At 43.1% G+C, this 22,065-nt stretch overlaps 1 protein-coding gene across 1 annotated transcript in view; it reads right to left on the reverse strand.

Annotated features, from left to right (window-relative positions):
* The window catches only part of LOC126481388 (uncharacterized), a 397,340-nt gene extending 376,018 nt beyond the window's left edge, over positions 1-21,322 (reverse strand). The window contains exon 1 of the mRNA XM_050105111.1: positions 21,190-21,322. Coding sequence (XP_049961068.1) covers positions 21,190-21,268 — 79 coding nt within the window. The 5' untranslated portion in view covers positions 21,269-21,322. The remainder of the gene's footprint in view (positions 1-21,189) is intronic.
* Positions 21,323-22,065: the final 743 nt, after the last annotated feature.

The raw sequence follows: 22,065 nt of genomic DNA on the forward strand, positions 1-22,065 counted from the left end.
CTATACAGATAACGAGATTCTGGTTTATGGGTACATCCTGTCTTGTGGAAATGGTTGACTTTCGTTAGAGACTATTTATCGTCTCTGCTGTGGAATGTTTACTTTTGGTGAATGTTTACTTTTGCTTATGACGAAGATTTGCTGTCTGAGAACCGGCAGACAAAACCTTGACATATTATAGAAATCGAAAATGGTTCAAATGGCTCTGAGCATTATGGGACTTAACATCTGAGGTCATCAGTCCCCTAGAACTTCCCCAGAACTACTTAAACCTAACTAACCTAAGGACATCACACACATCCATGTCCGAGGCAGGATTCGAACCTACGACCGTAGCGGTCGCACGGTTCCAGACTGAAGCGCCTAGAACCGCTCGGCCACACCGGCAGGCTATAGAGCTCGATACGGCCTGCAAAAACATAATATTTTCTATTTCGGTGCCTAAATATGCACAGTAGTACCATCATTAGGAGGTCTTTATTTTAATGCGAATGTAAATTAAGCTTCGGGTACTCGTTTTGAAGCTTGTGCTTAACGAACTTGATATCATAAATAAATAACGAGCGCAGTATTTCTATCTCTCCGTCTTCACGTGAGGAACACTCACAGCACCGAAAAAAAGTCTAGCTCTCCAATAAATGGCCAACTGCCTTGCCACAATAGTAATACCGGTTCCCAGTTAGATCACCGAAGTTAAGAGCTCTCGGGCTCGGCTAGCATTTGGATGGGTGGGCGTCCGGCTCTGCCGAGCGCTGTTGGTAAGCGTGGAGCACTCACAAGGGGAGGCCGCCAATTGTGAAATTCAGATTCGATTCATACTGCGCATAATAAAAGCTCATGGCCAGAGTTGTAATGTGGCAAAGCACCAAGATGCACTTCTCAGCCGTTGTCGAGAAAATCGACAGTTAAAAGAAACCGTTGCGGTGAAATACTCTCTACGATTACTAATTTTCTACACCGTCGTGGTGCAGCGGTAAGCGGTCGGATTCGTAATCCGAAGGTCGCCGGATCGATTCTCGCGCCATGCTACCTTTTTTTTTAAGTATTTGTTTTTTGTAATTCAAATATATATATATATATATATATATATATATATATATATATATATATATATATATATATATAATTCCCGGCAATCAGTTGCAACAATTATGCATATAATAAGTTGTTGAAACTCGTTTGTCGTGGAAAAACTGGCGACTTCGAACATCATTATGTTTTCCGCAAAGTTGTATTTCACAAATGTTGTTTATTATCTTCATAATGTTAACCACGTATAGTTTACGGAAGACGTAGAAACGACATTCCGAAACGAATACGTATAGCGTAAGTCAAACGTTCGAATTAGAATAGAGACCCCACGAACACAAACTTGCTGTGGCAGGTATGAAATATAAACTCCGTTACTCGCTCGTTACACTTGAAGGACAGATGTTGAATGGGCCGAAACGAGCCGCCGCATAACAGCGTAGTCGCCTGCGAACTTCGAAAGAAGGTAGATGCGGTCCCTAGCGCAGCTTGTAACATCGTCGAAAATCAGTGCGGACGGAAGAGCTTTGGTACACCCTGTTAAACGGAAAAATGGAGGCGGTACAATTGGAGAGCGATCCGCCTTCACCAACATTCATAAGCAATTCATTAATAGTTTTATATATATATATATATATATATATATATATATATATATATATAAAATTACAAAAAACTAATAATAAAAAAAAATTGCATAGCGGGAGAATCGAACCAGCGACCTTCGAATTACGAACCCGAGCGTTTACCGCTGCGCCACGGCGCTGTAGGAAACTATTAATCGTAGAGAGTATTTCAGCGCAACGATTTCTTTTAACTGTCGATTTTCTCGACAACGGCTGAGAAGTGCATCTTGGTGCTTTGCCACATTACACCTCTGGCCATGAGCTTTTATTATACGCAGTATGAATCGAATCTGAATTTCATAATTGGCGGCCTCCCCTTGTCAGCCATTGCGAGGCCCATTGAGGAGCTATTCGATTGGAATGTAGCGCCTCCGGTAACGAAAACTAACAACGGCGGGGAGAGCGGTGTGCTGACCACATGCCCCTCCATATCAGCACCCAGCTATGCCTGTCGGGTGAGGATGACACGGTGGTCCATCGGCACCATGGGGCTTCCCGAGCCCTGTACGGCCGGTGTTATCTATCCAATAAACAAATGAATGCTACAAAAGCTAACGATCTATTAATTAACATGCTGAATAAAATGAAGACCCACTGTTGATCGTACTAGTGTGCTTGAAACATGTTGGTACAAGACAATTTAGAAGAATATGTGTTTTTGTAAAATTAGGGGCAACCCAATTCTATATTCTTAAAGGATCCGCAGACCAAGGGTTCTGAGATTACACTCTGTGACAGTTTCAGCGCTGCTGAGAATCCCCTCTGTATCAGACCTATGTGTAGACTTCCAGGGTTTTTACAGAGATCGAACTGTCCACATGGCGTCGTGAAATTAAGTCTTAAGCGTAAAGCTACACTCGGCTCACAGTGAAAGCGCAAACACGACTAGGACAATAGTCTAAAACACCGCTTTGAGTGACCTTTGGCTCAATCATTATTCGATGCATAGATTACACCTGCAGTATTGAGGTAGCACAATTCTGGCTTGTGAGAAACTGCTGAAAAATACTTACAGTGATTGACCAATGTTTATCTCAGCATTTGCTATTTTGTCCCTCATATTTAAGCTAACTTGTACCAGTGTAGATGGAGCACGCCCACTTCGGCACATTTCACGAAACTGCGGATCTTGTCCGTCTCTTCTTGGGCTTGCCGTCACTCTGCTTTCACTAGAACCAAGTGGAGCAGCGGTCTCGCGCCGACGAACCTACGGGGGAACGCTGCCCTTCACCGCGGCTTCTCCGGCCGCCGCCTGTTCCTGCCGGACCTTCACTACTGCATTCCGTTTCCCAGGCCGTCTAATTTACGTCAGTTCCCTAGAGAGAAGATCCAGTTACTAGCGAGGCGTCAGTGCTGCGACCAGCAGAAAAGATTTCACCGTATCTGAGCTGCACCGACGTTGTTGTTGCTGTGGTCTTCAATCCTGAGACTGGTTTGATGCAGCTCTCCATGCTGCTCTATCCTGTGCAAGCTCCTTCATCTCCCAGTACCTACTGCAACCTACATCCTTCTGAATCTGCTTAGTGTCGTATCTTGAACTAAATTTCAATGAGAAAATGAAAAATATATGCTACACCAAGAAGAAATCCAGATGATAAACGGGTATTCATTGGACAAATATCTTATACTAGAACTGACATGTGATTACATTTTCACGCAGTTTGGGTGCATAGGTCCTGAGAAATCAGTACCCAGAACAACCACCTCTGGCCGTAATAACGGCCATGATACGCCTGGGCATTGAGTCAAACAGAGCTTGGATGGCGTGTACAGGTACAGCTGCCCATGCAGCCTCAACACAATACCATAGTTCGTCTAGAGTAGTGACTGGCGTATTGTGACGAGCCAGTTGCTCGGTCACCATTGACCAGACGTTTTCAATTGGTGAGAGATCTGGAGAATGTGCTGGCCAGGGCAGCAGTCGAACATTTTCTGTAACCAGAAAGGCCCGTACAGGACCTGCAACATGCGGTCGTGCATTATCCTGCACAAATTTAGGGTTTTGCGGGGATCGAATGTAGGGTAGAGCCACGGGTCGTGATACATCTGAAATGTAACGTCCACTGTTCGAAGTGCCGTCACAGTGCGAACAAGAGGTGACCGAGAAGTGCAACCAATGGCACCCCATACCATCACGCCGGGTGATACGCCAGTATGGCGATGACGAATACACGCTTCCAATGTCCGTTCACTGCGATGTCGCCAAACACGGATGCGACCATCATGATGCTGTAAGCAGAACCTGGATGCATCCGAAAAAAACACGTTTTGCCATTCGTGCACCCAGGTTCGTCGTTGAGTACACTATCGCAGGCGCTCCTGTCTTTGTTGCAGCGTCAAGCGTAACCGCAGCCATGGTCTCCGAGCCGATAGTCCATGCTGCTGCAAACTGCGTCGAACTGTTCGTGCAGATGGTTGTTGTCTTGCAAACGTCCCCATCTGTTGACTCAGGGATCGAGACGTGGCTGCACGATCCATTACAGCCACGCGGATAAGAGGCCTGTCATCTCGACTGCTAGTGATACGAGGCCGTTGGGATCTGGCACGGCGTTCCGTATTACCCTCCTGAACCCACCGATTCCATATTCTGCTAACAGTCATTGGATCTCGACCAACGCGAGCAGCAAAGTCGCGATACGATAAACCGCAATCGCGATAGGCTACAATCCGACCTTTATCAAAGTCGGAAATGAGATGGTACGCGTGTCTCCTCCTTACATGAGCCATCACAACAACGTTTCACCAAGCAACGCCGGTCAACTGCTGTTTGTGTCTGGGAAATCGGTTGGAAACTTTCCTCTTGTCAGCACGTTGTAGATGTCGCCACCGGCGCCATCCTTGTGTGAATGCTCTGAAAAGCTAGTCATTTGCATATCACAGCATCTTCTTCCTGTCTGTTAAATTTCGCGGCTGTAGCCTGGAATTTGCACAGATGATTTTATACATTGCTGCCAAGATGAAAATAAAGAAAGTAGTATACCACAGCTACTTCGAATCGGTAATAAGGTACGGCAAACATATTAAAACGTGAGACAATCAGTTGCTGACAGCTGTCACACAGACACATCCTTCTCCTGTTATCAATATTAGAAGTGATATCTTGTTTACATCCACTCATGGGCGATGCAACTATCATTGCTGTCGATCGCTTTCTGGCAATATAGGTACTGTAACAATATTTGATTAGTGATTAACGTCGTCAATTTACATGGGCAACTACGATTTTTTTAATTTTAGGTTAGGTTTTCTTCATATAACACACCATATGTCTCTGCATGTTTTTATTGTGACATGTTTTAATGTTTTTATTGTGTCGTGTTTTAATGTTTTTATTGTGTCGTGTTTTAATGTTTTTTCCCGTTAAGCCTATATGATTTTTTATGTAACTAGGGCGACTTGGATCTAAGAATACGACGGTGTATAATGAACAACATTTTAGATTGGTGTGTATTGTATAATGGAAATTCAAATAATGAATTTATTTTTTGTTATTCACTTTTTATATGAAATTTTCGGCATTTTACATCTGAGGATGGTTTGTTAATGAGCCGAAACCGGTAATCAATAAAGAAAATTTACGACTTTGGCTTAGTATTTTTATCCACACGTGTTTTACACAAACATGATTCAGTCATCGGTTTGACACTTATGTAATGCGATGCTAGCTTTACTGTATGTACATAAACACCAATAAATAAGTAATAACAAAAAAACTGTGAAGACTGGGCAGTGCAGCAATCCAGACTATTCTGCTTCCACAAAATCAGCCGGCCGCGGTGGGCGAGCGGTTCTAGGCGCTTCAGTCCGGAACCGCGCGACTGCTACCGTCGCAGGTTCGAATTGTGCCTCGGGCATGGATGTGTGTGATGTCCTTAGGTTAGTTAGGTTTAAGTAGTTCTAAGTTCTAGGGGACTGATGACCTCAGATGTTAAGTCCCATAGTGCTCAGAGCCATTTGAACCATTTGAACCACAAAATCAGGACCACGCGTAGATTGTTACTTTGCTCCTAACAGAAGTGAGTGAAAGTTGGCCTGGATGTGCACGCGCTGTTTGTTGTAAGGGAAATGTGCTCATCCGCTGGAGCAAGGCCCGAGTGCACTCATCTCGCTTTATGCAATGCTCCTTCCGAGATGACTGTCTGTTCCGCTAACCGGAATATTTACCACTACCGTCCTCCATAGGGCATGCGAATGTTACGACAGAGCAGCATCCACTCCCGTATACATTCTCGACAACATCGTTTCATTTAACTTCCCAGACGACATCCAATCCCTGTTTCCTCGCTTCAATACACGGTTAAATGACTCAGAGGTGCCAATACAAGAAACTCAGAATCTTGTTCAATGCAATTTTCTCCATTAAGTGTATTGTTGTGTCAGTATGGGAATATACTGACATAAGAGCAGATCTTCACTTACTGCGACTGTTGCCTAAGATTATTAGCTTTTCATTTCACCTAGTGTATTTGATATCTCGACTATTTGTACGATGTAAGCGCAGCTGTTGTCAATGCTCTAGTTACCTCTCTGGCATCTGGGGAGCATCGTAAAAACGTGTTCTTCTGGTTATTATAAGAAATCCGCCACACATAAATATGCAATATCAGGTTTACGTATTTTTGCGTCTCGTTCTCGATATTACTTATATCGTTAGGCTAATCTGCACAGAAGTGCGAGAGAGCTACCTGGATCTAGTAGCCTCGTACGAGGGTTGAAACTTTAATAGTGGCAACTATTTATTTACAGCTCATTCTGGAAGCATCCCCCAGGCTGTGGCTAAGTCATGTCTCCACAGTATCCTTTCTTTCAGGAGTGCTAGTTCTGCAAGTTTCGCAGGAGAGCTTCAGTAAAGTTTGGAAGGTAGGAGACGAGGTACTGGCAGAAGTACAGCTGTGAGGACCGGCCGTGAGTCTTACTTCGGTAGCTCAGATGGTAGAGCACTTGCCCGCGAAAGTCAAAGGTCCCGAGTTCGAGTCTCGGTCGGGCACACAGTTTTAATCTGCCTGGAAGTTTCATACAAAACAGATATTTGTTTAAAAGTTTTACTGACCTTCAGAGTAGTCACCAGCATTGTGTATAATCCGTTGCCTACGACGTGGAATTCGTAGGATACTCTTAGCAGTGCCAGTTGTGTTGACAGTTCGAGGGGCGCGGTCTATTGCCCGACGAATCTGTAGGAGTTCTGAAGCGAATGCCGTGAAGCGTTTCCTTCAGTTTAGAAACCGAGTTGAACTCACGAGGGCTTACGTCAGGGGAGTGCTGTAGGTGGTATAGCACTTAGCAGACTCATCAGTCAAACAAATCAGTAACACCTTGCACTGTACGTGCCTTAACATTGTCCTACAAAATGATGGTCAGGTACTGCAGAATGTGTCATCACTTCTTTCTCTATGTTGTTCATTTTTGGAACATAACCTACGACCAGCTTAGAGACAGTAGTGATGATACTTCTGTCACCATGGTGAATCCAGTCGCACAGCCGAGACGATAGTGCATAGGCACGTGTTTTGATTGTAAGTCGCTTGTGAGGTAAAATGGCAAAAGCATTTTGAAAATGTGAAAATACTGAACCAATTTGACATCCCTCGTCAAAAGCACACATTATCTCGCCAGAATAAAGAGCTAGCTGTGTTTCAAAAGAACGATACTTTCTGAATCTTTGTTGCCAGTTTGTGAACAAATCGTTTTCTTCGAGGTAACACATAATTTTCGAACACAGTGTATGTTCCAAAATCCTACTTCATATTGACGTTAGCAATATGAGTCTGTAATTTAGCGGATTACTCCTGCTTTCTATTTTAGGTATTCGTGTAACTGGCGCGTCCGGCCCCGTTACCAGACTGGTCAGCGCCGCGGAATGCCACGTCAAGGGGCCCGGGTTCGATTCCCCGCTGGGGCAGGAGATTTTCTCCGCACAGGGACTGGGTGTTGTGTCATCCTTATCGTCATTTCATTCTCATCTCCAACGCGCAAGTCGCCCAATGTGGCGTCGAATTTTCCAGAATGGGGGACTCCCGGCCCACCATGCCATACGCTCATTTTCCATTTTGTGTGACTTGCGTAATTTTCCAGTCTTTAGGTGCGGATGTTTCAGCGAGCGATCGGTTGTATATGATTGCTAAATATGGAGACGAACCTGACTGGTATACAATCAGGACTGGAGGCCTTGCTTTTATTAAGTGATTTAAGCTACTTTACTACTAAGTTACTCATGATGGTATTTGTGCTTGGTTAGAATTCCGGAACATTTAGTTGATCTTGGTGAAGGAATTTTGGAAAACTGTATTTAATAACTTTGTTTTAGTGGCACTGTCATCAGTAACATCTCCATTATTATCGCTCGGTCAGTGAAGGTATCGACTGTGTTTTTATGCTGGCGTGGCTTATGTACGACTAGAATGTCTTTGGATTTTATGCCATATTTAGAGAGACTTTCGTTTTGGCAAGTATTTAAAGCATCTCGTATTGAAGTTCGCACTGTATTTCGAGCTTCTGTTAAACTTCGCCAATCTTCAGGATTTTGCGCACTTTTAAATTTCGCACGCTTTTTTCGTTGCTTCTGCAACAATGTTCAAAAATGGTTCAAATGGCTCTGAGCACTATGGGACTTAACTTCTGAGGTCATGAGTCCCCTAGAACTTAGAACTACTTAAACCTAACTAACCTAAGGACATTACACACATCCATGCCCGAGGCAGGATTCGAACCTGCGATCGTAGCGGTCGCGCGGTTCCAGACTGTAGCGCGTAGAATCGCTCGGCCACCTCGGCCAGTGCAACAGTGTTCTGACGTGTTTAGTGTATCATGGGGTATCAGTACCAACTCCTATTAAATTATTTGGTATGTGTCTCTCAATAGCCGTCGATATTACTCGTATTTCTTTGAATTTAAGCCACATCTGGCCTACGATTATGTATTGGAAGGAGTGGAGACTGTCTCTCCGGAAGCCCTCAAGCGAATTTCTCCTTTTTTTTATTTTTTATTAAAAGCAGATATATTTTGCGTTTGTTTTGGGTGGATTTGGATTTTACGGTATTCAGTCTCGCTACAACAACCTTGTGGTCACTAATCTCTATATCCATGACGATGATCCCTGATTATTTGTTGCTAAAAGTTCACGTATGTTTTCGCAATCATTTCCACTTCGAGTGGGCTCCTGAACTAGCCGTTCAAAATAATTTTCTGAGAACGCATTCAGAACGATTTCGGACGACGTTCCATGCCCAGGTCCAACTTTAAACATGTATTTTCACCAACACGTTGAGGGTAGCCTGAAGTCACCACGAACTATAACTGTATGAGTGAGATACCTATTTGAAAAGAGACTCAAGTGGTTTTTGAACTGTTCAGCAACTGTATCACCTAAGACCGGAGGGTCGATAACAGGTGAGCAATTATCTTCTAATGCCACCACTCCTTGTATGATATCTTTTGGAATAACCTTGTACAGAACGTAGAAATCTCATTTCATCAACCTGGATCTGGAACTCATTTTAGCCTCTGACAGTGACATTTCATATCCATGAAATAGACATGGAAGTGCCGTCATTCTGTAAATTTTAAATTGTGTTTCCTCGCCGTAATGTCTTTTCCATCTTTGATGTAACTTTTCTTGTGAAACATGTAACTACCAGTAAGACACATATCTGACTTTCACAGTCTCACTAGCTCTAGCATACCATAGTTCTAGAAGGAGGAAGGACAGTGGGGATTTAATATCATACCGACATATATCGTCATAGAGACGAAATACAAGTTGGGACTGGACGTGATGCGTGAGTCATTTGCCACATGCTATTAAGTAAAATGATAGAAAACTCCAGTTCGAATTCAACTCTCTGCCGAAACGTGTGCATCGACAATTTTCGCGGTCTTTGCAGGCGAAGATACTCTGACTGAAGAGATCTTCCGCGCCTCAGGACGGTCCGAGGTATCAAAGAACTCGCGAAGGCATATATGTCACTAGCGATGTAAAGCAACACAGACATTACGAGAGTCGTCACTGAGCAGATACCTTACAAGATTGGTTGCAGAACTCACGATCTTCTAGTAGTTTCGAGCCATACAGGTACCGACGATGCTTATTAAAACGCTTCTGGACGGAGGCAAAAGGATCAACGATCACTGTGGAACGGCCGGTCTGAGCTCCACTTAGCAGCGTCCGTATCCAAGGTCAGTGTCAGTCGGGCGCATTCCTTCTGGTCGCGCTGCAGCTGCCCCGCAGACACACAGCCGCCGTACCATTGACGTACGCATCGCCAGAGTTACCGCCAACTCTGAATCGCAAGCAAGTCACACTTGTGGTTCAGTACTTCTATATTTCTTCGTTAAAGGCTGAGACAGGTTTCACGTTCTCAATCATTCGTAGCGAAACAATCTCGCTTTCAATTGTTCCGACAATCTAGGTTGCTAATTTGTCTGGTACTTCAAACGAAAATATTTTCGAAATCTTGGACGCGAGATTCGTGTTAACACACATACTTGACCATCTTTCCATAGCTGCACAGCGTTGTTCTAGGACAATATCTTCCCATCGAGTGCTGCTTCAGTCTGCCTCGGATTAATAAACGTTGTTGAGGCTCTCAGCGTTGAATCAAATAATATGGCTAAAACACTCAGAGTTTTAGACAAAGAAACATCTCGTCATCTTCAGGTGATGATGTGACGATTGATGAAAGATACAAGAGAGTGTTAATAATTATTGTATTCCTATCTTGCCAGAGTTGTTCTTGTAGGCCTCTTCAAGCCCCAAGCATCTATAATTCTTTTTCCGCCCTCTCAAAAGGTTTCTTCAGGCTTTTTTTATGTTTACGAGGCTCAAGCAGTAAGCTCTTTGTGTCACTTTTTCTTCGGTAACAGTGATGATTGCTTCTTCTAAGTGCCTAGATATGCGCCATTTTGATATCATATCTTTTCTTTCTATCGTTCTAGTTTCACATACCTATCTTACATTATAATATAGCGCACTGCCATAAAATCACCTCTAGGGTCTCTTCTTTGTACTGTAACATCAAACTTTTTTCACTTTCCACCTAATTTTCACTCATCTGACCTATAAGCGTAACCGTGTTTTCCGCAAATGATGTGAATATATACATGTTTGTCTTGTTATAGCCGTCTTGTTGTTGCTTGCCCCACTACGAACGTTACTGTCTCCTTTTGCAATTATAATGTTAGGTCAGACAGATATACAACGCTTTCACCTACTTCTACAGTTTCCCCTATTTCTTTTGCCAGATATTGTCCTACAGCTAGTGAAATCATTTTACTTTTGCAGTATTGGTTTGCTGACAGCCGGCCGCTGTGGCCGAGCGGTTCTAGGCGCTTCAGTCCGAAACCGCGCTGCTGCTACGGTCGCAGGTTCGAATCCTGCCTCGGACTTGGATGTGTGTGATGTCCTTAGGTTAGTTAGGTTTAAGTAGTTTTAAGTATAGTGGACTGATGACGTCAGATGTTAATTCCCATAGCGCTTAGAGCCATTTGAACCATTTATTTCCAGTCAGTTCTGTATAAATCTCATTTCTAAATTGCACTTACAAACCCTGAAGGCATGTAGTGCGAACTGACAATGATTTGAACACAAACCTTTGTCCAGAGGAACAAGCATGTAAAACAAAGGTTTCCTCTCTTCCAGGTCTAGTGGATGAAAGAGCGATGGGAACTTAGTGTGTCCCGAAATAACTAAATTTGAAAGCAACTAGGTAATAGAGTTCCAACACCCAGTGCTGAGGTACAAGCGAAAAGTTCAGTGTTCACCCTGCAACGGTGGAAACTCTTTTGTCTGTTCTTTAGCTGCCGGTCTGCATGCCACTCCACCTTTACAACAGCGATTAGTGTGAGCCATTGTAATTACGATGCTTACAAATGCAGCAGTTACCGGGCTCACAGTAAATTACTGCTGGGCGCTGCAATTTAGCGCCCTAAAACTATAATCATCATCATAATTAATAGCGCTCTGTGACCCGCTGTAAATGGGACAGAGAAACACGTCGTATGCCTTTCCCTATAGCTAGGAAACTTGGCGTCTCCACATGCTGCTTTTACTCGAGCCATTTTCTTCGGTATTCATACTCGTGAATGTTCAAGTGGTTGTGATGAAATCAGTGATAAAATAATAAAACGTTATTCAGCAGGTCTTGTCAATGTATTAAATTATTTGTTTAATTAATTTTTCACAGAAATATTTTTCAAGATAAACGGAAATATGCTGTCGTGAAACCATTCACAAAAACGGAGATAAAAAAGTAGTAAAGCATTGCGGGGCAATCTCATTTTACCTATATTTTAAAAAAAATTCGATGCCGTGTACTCCATAATTTATAAACACATACTACAGAAAAACATATTCACTAACAAACAGTTTTACTATCAGATCAGGTGCTGAAAAGATTTTATTTAACTTGGGGTAGGCTATGTCCTAAATAATAAATCAGAAATTGTTACCATTGGAAATATTTTGTGAGTTGCAAGGCGTTGGATTGTGTGAACAATTATATCCTCGTGCAAAAAGTAAGATATTGAGGGACAGTAGATGCATGGTATTTTTCTTAACTGCATGACAGAATGCAAAGTGTATGAGTTCCACGTAATTCTGATAGCAAAACGCACTCAGAATTTGAAGCAATCAAAAAGGATTATTTTTTGAGTACTCCGTAGTTCCTGATTTACATTAGTGATTTTCTGCTTGCCTTGACCGAAGACGGGAATTTTATCAACTTTTGCTGATATTACAAGTACAAGAGTAAGAAAGAGTACTAGCCCTCTTACTAAAAAGGCAGCTAATGGAACATGTAAAAATATTAACAGTTGGGTAAGGTAAAATTATTTTTAAATTTTGATAAAGCCCCTTTGCTTAGCTACAGATGCATCAGGCCCCTACTGCTATAGGAGATTTAAAAACTATAAAACTACTTTATTCAGGATATTTGCATTCATTAATGATTTGCGCAGTAACTTTTTGGGGAACGTGCAGGGACAATATTTTCAGACTTTAGCAGTTTATTATACGAATTATACCTTTTCTTAGATCTAGAACATTCTGAAAAGATGTCTTCAAAAAACACAATATTTTGACAGCTGATCACAACTGTTATGTTTGTTATGTCCATTGTCGTTCTCAAGAAATAGTGCACATTATCAATGTAATGCTACCGCCAAAATCAACTTCAGATACTTGATGGATTTACTGACATTAGTGCACTAAGGATTCAGGTACATGGGAACACTTGTATTCAACAATCTGTCACAGCATATGAAATGTCTTATGGGCAGTGTGGAGGAGCTTACGGCTCAACTAATGAAGTTTCTTTTGGGCAGCTCCTTCAACATTACTGAAGAATTTTTAACAGAAGCTTTTCAGGTTAATACCTTAAGGTTATTTTGTAACCTAAGTCATTTCGTTGTATTGCCCTTAAATAAGATGTACATATTTTACTTCCGTCCACACCTCAGTGACCTATCACCGTAGGATCCATGGAATACGACTAATGCAATTTACCATCTACATACAGTATTGGCCATTAAAATTACTACACCAGGAAGAAATGCAGGTGATAAACGGGTATTCATTGGACAAATATATATTACTAGAACTGACATGTAATTACATTTTCACGCAATTTCGATGCATAGAACCAGAGAAATCAGTACCCAGAACAACTACCTCTGGCCGTAATAACGGCCTTGATACGCCTGAGCATTGAGTCAAACAGAGCTTGGATGGCGTGTACAGGTACAGCTGCCCACGCAGCTTCGACACGATACCACAGTTCATCAAGAATAGTGATTGGCGTATTGTGACGAACCAGTTGCTCGGCCACCATTTACCAGACGTTTTCAATTGATGAGAGATCTGGAGAATGTGCTGATCAGGGCAGCAGTCGAACATTTTCTGTATCCAGAAAGGCTCGTACAGGACCTGCAACATGCGGTTGTGCATTATCATGCTGAAATGTGGGATTTCGTAGGGACCGAATGAAGTGTAGAGCCACGGGTCGTAATACATCTGAAATGTAACGTCCACTGTTCAAAGTGCCGTCAGTGCGAACAAGCGGTGACCGAGACGTGTAACCAGTGGCACCCTATACCACCACGCTGGGTGATACGCCAGTATGGCGATGACGAATACACGCTTCCAATGTGCGTTCACCGCGAAGTTGCCAAACATGGATGCGACCATCATGATGCTGTAAACAGAACCTGGATTCATCCGAAAAAATTACGTTTTGCCATTCGTGCACCCAGGTTCGTCGTCGGGTACACCATCGCAGGCGCTCCTGTCTGTGATGCAGCGTCAAGGGTAACCACAGCCATGGTCTCCGATCTGATACTCCATGCTACTGCAAACGTCGTCGAACTGTTCGTGTAGATGGCTGTTGTCTTGTAAACGCCCGCATCTGTTGACTCAGGGATCGAGACGTGGCTGCACGATCCGTTACAGCCATGCGGATAAGATGCCTGTCATCTCGACTGCTAGTGATACGAGGCCGTTGGGATCCAGCACGGCGTTCCGTATTACCCTCCTGAACCCATCGATTCCATATTCTACTAACAGTCACTGGATCTCGACCAGCGCGCGCAGGAGTGTCGCGATACGATAAACCGCAGTCGCGATAGGCTACAATCCGACCCGTATCAAAGCCGGAAACGTGATGGTACGCATTTCTCCTCCTTACACGAGGCATCACAACAACGTTTTACTAGGCAACGCCAGTGAACTGCTGTTTGTGTATGAGAAATCGGTTGGAAACTTTCCTCATGTCAGCACGTTGTAGGTGTCGCCACCGGCGCCAGCCTTGTGTGAATGCCCTGAAAAGCTAATCATTTACATATCACAATCTTCTTCCTGTCTGTTAAATTTCGCGTCTGTAGCACGTCATATTCGTGGTGTACAATTTTAATGGCCAGTAGTGTATTTTAGGAGTTTGTAATGGCAATGTAGAAACACCCTGCGTAACTACTCGGTGCTACCAAACGAAAACACGGAGATTAATGTTTAACGCCCAAGGTCATCAGAGATAGAGGGCAAGCTCAAACTGGACAAGTATGAGGAAGGATTTTAGCGCTGTAGTTTTCAGAGGAACCATCCCGGCGTTTGGCTTAATCGATTTAAGTAAGCAACGAGAACAACTCTAACATTATTTCAACTATTAAACTTTACGTACAGATCGTGAAAAATAATTACATCGGAATGTTCTAATCTAAAGCCAATCACCGAGCATTACTTGGTTTAAATGAGTTAAAATACATTTTTGATAGGGGCTATTAGCCCATTAATTATAGTTTCGGGGCGGGTTACTGCGGCAGTACAACTGAATATGCACGACAACTGCTGGTATTTAGTGCACTACAAAACGTTAACAACAGAAAATAATAGCATCTGGAATCGTTAGGGCGACAAACAACTTTTGAAAAACTCAGGAAATGGTGCTGGAGATCCTGCTGTCCAATTCGGAATATAACTATCGTAATACACGTCGCAGTAGTAGCATTTCAGTCCTAAGCAGTACAAACCAAGCGAGATGGCGCGTTGGCTAGCACAGAGGACTCGCATTCGGGAGGAAGACGGTTAAGATCTACGTCCGACCATCTAAACTTAGGTTTTCCGAGATTTTCCTAAATCGTTCCAGTCAAATGCTGGAATGGTTCCTTTGGAGAGGGCACAACCGGTATCCTTCGCCATCCTTTCGTAATACGAGCTTGCGCTCCGCCTCTAATGACCACGCCGTCGACAGGACATTAAACTCTAACCTTACTTGCATTTTTTTAAAGCAGCTCCGCAGACAGTATTTCAGTAGCAGTCGAAAACGCTGGCCGGAGTTACTGCAGTGTGACCACTACACTGTGGTTGACGGACACCGAAACCTGCAAGGCGAGTTTGGCACTTCAAGCTCCCAATGTCACACGAACGAGTTCCGCTCCGTTCCCCTTGGCTAGCTTCGTTCAACGTGCATGCGGCCTTTAAATTCATTCCTGATGCTCGTGTCCCTCGCATAGTGGGGCAACGTAATTATACTGGCTGCAGGATATGCTAAAACGTGGACGTATACTTGCAATAGTCATCTTTAAAAGAGCTCTAGCGCCTAGGATTCTAGAGAGAGAGCCATCATGGGAATCGCTTTCTAAGCGAAAGTAGTCAGGCCTGTATACTTGCTATCTCTTCAGAAGTATGTTTCGACATAAGTAGTCCATTGTCAGCAATAGGTTAAGTGATAGAAGCTGAAGTAATGAATTAAAATTTGTGCCAAGTCCAGGACTTAAAACCTGGTCTCCTTGCTTACTAGGCAGGTATGCCAGCCATTTTACCACCACAGCGTTATACCTAAAACAGCTGCATGGACTACCCTAGTCCAGTGCCATCCATAATACGAACTTCAATTAACATATTCAGCTTATTTTCACCTTGTTAGATCACCACTACAGCCAAGGCTCTCTGGTATTGGAATAACACCCCAGTGTTGGACATGGGGAAACCCTGCCAGCACTTCAGGCGTAGGTGATCTATAGATCTGATATAATTAAATTTTCCTCGAGAAATTTGAGTCTCTTTCACTTCTTCAGCTTCCATCACTGTAGCAGATAAAGATGAGACTGAAATAACTCGCGGAAAATTAAATCGTATCAAATCAATACGCTAAGTACTTTGAAGTCGACGCGGTAGGTATGTATTAAATCTCAGGACTAGATAGGTTGGTACTGACAGATCGCCAAGAAAAATTAATCCGTCAACAACCTTCTAACTTGCTTTTTTTAACAGAAAGTAAAAAAATTGTTGAGTAGGAACACGCTTCGAACACAGGCACTCGTATATCGCAGGCAGCATTCATCCGGATGAGACCATATGCAGATAGACAAATATCACTGAACTTTATAATACTGTAGCGCGTACAATTCTTCGTTCAAGTACTTGTTGAAATTTTGTCCACCAAGGAAAAGTTCGCCTAACGAACAGTAACATCTTCTACACACATCTTTAGGGGTTCCAACAAATCTAATTACGAGATTCCCTGAAATGAATCTCATAATTTTGATTCGCGTGCAAAGTGAGCATTGACGTGACCCAAGATTCGACCAAATAGAGAATACGCCTACTGAAGAACAAATGATATAGTTTAATACAAAATACGAAACAAATAGTGTGCGTACAAACGTAAATCTAGCGCATTTAATGCCGCTAGAGAGCACTCAACATTGAATCTTCTGGCTCACGAATACGAAACTGAAATCGTGCTATTCATCTTCCATTTATCCACCGTAAATGAAGTTAAAACTATATAATTGTGTAGATGTAGATTTATAAGATCTAAATTCCTAAATCAGTTACGACATTTTCTTGTACGAAATACGACACGTTGTTAAACTTATTCAAATTTTAAGTGCTGTAGAAACTATACCATCTACGTACATGTAGCTCTGTACGTGTTGTGTACAGATGTCGCAAAATTCGCAGAAAATTTAATACATCGGTAAGCTTAGAGTGGAACATACATTGCAACGTATTTTACATCTACTTCCTTACACAGAAGGTGGCGCGCTACGAATATTGACAATAATTTGAAAAGAGATGACAACCACAATAAAAAGGTGCTAGGACAACATCGACAACCAGAGAGGAAGTGTGCTTTAGAATTCATAAATTTCGGTATACCCTCATAGATCAAATGAAATTAGTTCTTACTTAAATAAACGCTGTTTAACGTGTGTTCAGTGATTTGTTTATGTGTTGATATGACTGATTTTGTGAAATAACTGCGGGCGTAAAGTATTCAGCGTAACTCATGTTGTAGCAGTTACAGATAGTTGAACATGTAACTGTGTGTATCTAAGAATAAAAGAACTTATATTATTTTTTTGCATAAAGTACGCCATAAATTAGAGTCCTGTGTGGTGCTTGAGTAAAGAGGCATACGATCTGTAAGTAGCTGCAAGGTATCATGCAGTCTGTGTCACATCGCAAGCTTTCCGTTACAGTAAGAATCTCGCGAATTATATGGTTTCTGTGCAAATGTGGAGAATGACTGCACTAACATACAGAACAATACACATGCAGACGTGATATTCAAGGACACATACGCTCCGCAGTACTTGAAACAAATAATTAAAATTTTGTAAATTACATCTGAGTAAACAGTACGCATATCTGAAATAATGAGCGACTGTACATTTACAGATAATACGGCAAGACTGACGGTTACAGCGACACAACCAAGATACAGATTGAATTGCATCAAGAAATCGCTGAAGGTACTGGGCTACGCATATCGTATACAAAGAAAGAAAACCCAAATAGTGAGTTCTGTACTTACATTTTTGTTTGTCGCTACTCTTACTCTTGAGAACAGAGACCACTACTTTTTGAGCAAAGAGTCTTTCTTTCGAGTACTTGCAGGCGGCATGCTGGCAAGCCGCAAAACCCATAACAAAAGGCAATCCAGTACAATCGCCTTTTTTAGTTAATGCAGCTTACGGGACGCAATAACAACAAAATAAGTGCAAACGTTTTACGAAATTTCTGAATTCACACAAATAGTATCGTTATTAGTTTGGACTTTTTAACGAGTCACCATCAGATAATCTGATTAAAAACAAAGACAAAGTAGGATAGTAATATATTAAGAAACTAAATTAAACCATCTAATTAACTTGAAGAGCGTATAGTCGTGTGTAGAAGTTAGTTTTATTCTGTAATTAGTGTGTTACGTTTTACTCCCCCCCCCCCCCTTTTCTTTCTTTCTTTCAAAACAGATCGTCTGCTTGTAATACATCGCACCTCGAATTGTTGCCACATTCCTCTTTCCGTTTAGTGCCGTGCTTTTATAAACTTTTTCATGTTCGCTTTCTTCGTAAAGTATCGTTTATTGTCGATTAGACGTTTACTTGAGCAGTTTTCTCTCTGCTACCGTCCCATCTTCAGTTGTCTAAAAATTAATGAAAAATGCAGATGTAACTTGCCTTCTCTTGGTTGAAATGTACGTGAGCGGACGTAAAGAGTGGCATATTCACGCTTTGTATCACATGTTGTTAGTAATTGGTGAGTCTTAAAATACGTTGGTGTGAACTTCGTCGTTAGATAACTTATCCAATGCCAAATATGTTAAAAGCAGAAAAATGTAAAAAATAGAGTATGACAAAATGTGCGTATAATATGCTCCAGAAATAGAAACGAGACCTACGGACGATGACACTTAAGATGTCTGAACACATATGGGTAAATAACAAGGGAATCATTGTGTTTTGCTGAAGACAGTATTTAAACGGCATTTTATCCACGCTGGATCTAATAACCTTTGGACTGTAAAATAAGATATTACATCTGAAGCAAATGTCCAAGGCTGCAACTGATACGAGGAATATTGTGTGCCACAGTGATTTGTGTAGTACACGTTTGTGCTGTTTACACGTAAACTCTTAGTGCAGTGAAACTTTCTGACAGATTAAAACTGTGTTCCGGAGCGAGACTCGAACTCGGGACCTTTACCTTTCGCGGGCAACTGCTCTACCATCTGAGCTACCCAAGCACGACTCACGCCCCGTCCTCACAGGTTCAATTCTGCGAGTACATCGTCTCCTACCTTCCAAACTTCACAGAAGCTCTTCTGCGAACCTCGTGGAAGAAAGGAGTTCGAGTCCCTGTCCGGCACACAGTTTTAATCTCTCAGGAAGTTTCACATCAGCGCACACTCCGCTACAGAGTGAAAATCACATTCTGACTTAGTGCAGTGTTCTGAACAACACAAGGACCAAAACGTCACGAAATACAGCACTCAAATTTTATCAGTTGCTGCCACCTTGTCATGATTGTCGGAATTATTTAACTCATCCATACAATGGATCAAGTGGCGCTAACTTGTCAGTAATTGTTATCTACAAAGCTACTGCGCAAGCCACCGGTGGAGTGTACCTTGCACCACTACTAGATGTTTCTTTTGCTGTTACACTCGGGGACAGAGTGAGGGAAAAACGACAGGCTGTGTACCTCTGTATGAACTCTAATTTCTCGTATCTTATATCGTAGCCCTTGCGCGAAATGTATGCTGGAGGCAGTAGGATCGTTCTGCAATCAGTTTCAAATGTCGGCTCTCTAAATTTTCTCAGTAGCGTTCCTCGAAAAGAACATCGCCTTCGCCGGCCGGTGTGGCCATGCGGTTCTAGGCGCTTCAGTATGGAACCGCGCGACCGCTACGGCCGCAGGTTCGAATCCTGCCTCGGGCATGGATGTGTGTGATGTCCTTAGGTTAGTTAGGATTAAGTAGTTCTAAGTTCTAGGGGACTGATGACCTCAGATGTTAAGTCCCATAGTGCTCAGAGCCAGCGTCGCCTTCCCTACAGGGGTTCTCATTTCAGTTCCCAAAGCGTGTCCGCAACACTCGCGTGTTGTTCGAACCTACCGGTAAGAATTCTAGCAGCCCGCTTCTGAACTGATTTACTTTAATTAGACCTGGCACGGATCCCAAATAGTCGAGCAATATTCAAGAATAGGTCGCACTAACGCTCTACATGCGGTCTCCTTTACAGGTGAATCACACTTTCCTAAGACTCTCCCATTAAACCGAAGTCGACTATAATGTCGACTGTAATGCAAAAATGGTTAAAATGGCTCTGAGCATTTTGGGACTTAACATCTGAGGTCATCAGTCCCCTAGACTTAGAACTACTTAAACCTAACTAACCTACGGACATCACACACATTCATGCCCGAGGCAGGATTCGAACCTGCGACCGTAGCAGCAGCGCGATACCGGACTGAAGCGCCTAGAATCGCTCGGCCACAGTGGCCGGCGACTGTAACGTAGTGCAGGAACGGAGAGCGTGCTGTTGATGAATATATTAATCTAGTTTAGACGAGTTAGCCGTCTAAATATGGGCATGAGAGGGCGAAACCGGTAATGGCACCAAAATAAAGCTTTTTAAATCTTCGCTTGGCTGGTTGGCTTGTCCACCAACAGTCTTTAAGGGCGGAGTGTTTCCTGAAAACCAAACTGAATTCGCAGTCACCGAGAAAACGACAGAGGGAATTAAACACGCTCACGATGAATGCTTTTTTTATTTCAGTCTCTGATCACAATATGAATTCTTTAGACGATGACCGGTTTCAGTCTGTATTGACCATCCTCAGATCTTTTTTACAGCATGTCCTAAAGTGATACGGCCATAATAGCATCGTCAAAACATATAAATATATTTATATGTTTTGACGATGCCATTATGGCCGTATCACATTAGGACATGGTATATGCTTTGACGATGCCATTATGGTCGTATCACATTAGGACATGGTGCAAAACCGGTCATCGTCTAAAGAATTCATATTGTGATCAGAGACTGAAATAAAAAAGCATTTTATAGTATTGGATCACTGTTTGTATATGCGATTATGTCGCAGTTGGTGACGCTCACGATGAGTTTTGTAACAGTATTATTTGTGTGAGATCACTTCACTGCATTATTCGGCGATTAGATCAATCGTGTGAGAAGAGAGTTTGATCAGCTCTCGCGGTGAGCAGACTTGGGAACCACAGAGCCGCTGGTGGCCTACCTGTCGAGGGCCTTGCTGAAGCGCCGGCCGTCAGCAGCAGCAGCAGCAGGTGTGTGGGAACGGCTCCCGCGGAAGGCATGTCGGCGTCGTAGCGCTGGCGTCGGCGTCGGCGGTCGCGTCTGCTCGTGGCGGCTGCGCGGCCGGCACTGGAGGAGCACTGCCGCCGCCGCCGCGTTATACGCCGCCACGGCTCCCGGCGTAGCGCGGTCGCTCTCTCCGGGGCTCGTCTGCACTGCTGCCGATGGCCGAGCCGAAGCCAGCGCGCTACTGCCGTACAGTGATAGCTGCGGGTCCAGCCGTAGCGTCTAGGTGCAGGGCGTAGCTCTACCCAGAAGTCGTGCCAGTGCTTACCTCACGGTGAAAAAAATGGAAACATATTGTTATGGTCTTCAGTCTGAAGTCTGGTTTGATTCAGCTCTCCAAGCTTTCTTCCATCGTTAACGTCGATATGCAGCAGGATTTTAGAACACATATTGTGTTCCAACGTAATAAATTACCTCGAAGAAAAAGGGTGCCGGCCGCAGTGGCCGAGCGGTTCTACGCGGTACAGTCTGGAACCGCGCTACCGCTATGGTCGCAGGTTCGAATCCTGCCTCGGGCATGGATGTGTGTGATGTCCTTAGGTTAGTTAGCTTTAAGTAGCTCTAAGTTCTAGGGGACTGATGACCTCAGCAGTTAAGTCCCATAGTGCTCAGAGCCATTTGAACCATTTGAACCAAAACGGTCTATTGATACACAGTCAATATGGGTTTAGAAAACATCGTTCTTGTGAAACACAACTAGCTCTTTATTCACATGAAGTGCTGAGTGCTATTGACAAGGGATTTCAGATCGATTCCGTATTTCTGGATTTCCGGAAGGCTTTTGACACTGTAC

The sequence above is a fragment of the Schistocerca serialis genome, chromosome 5 (genome assembly GCF_023864345.2).
Source record: "Schistocerca serialis cubense isolate TAMUIC-IGC-003099 chromosome 5, iqSchSeri2.2, whole genome shotgun sequence".
NCBI lineage: Eukaryota > Metazoa > Arthropoda > Insecta > Orthoptera > Acrididae > Schistocerca > Schistocerca serialis.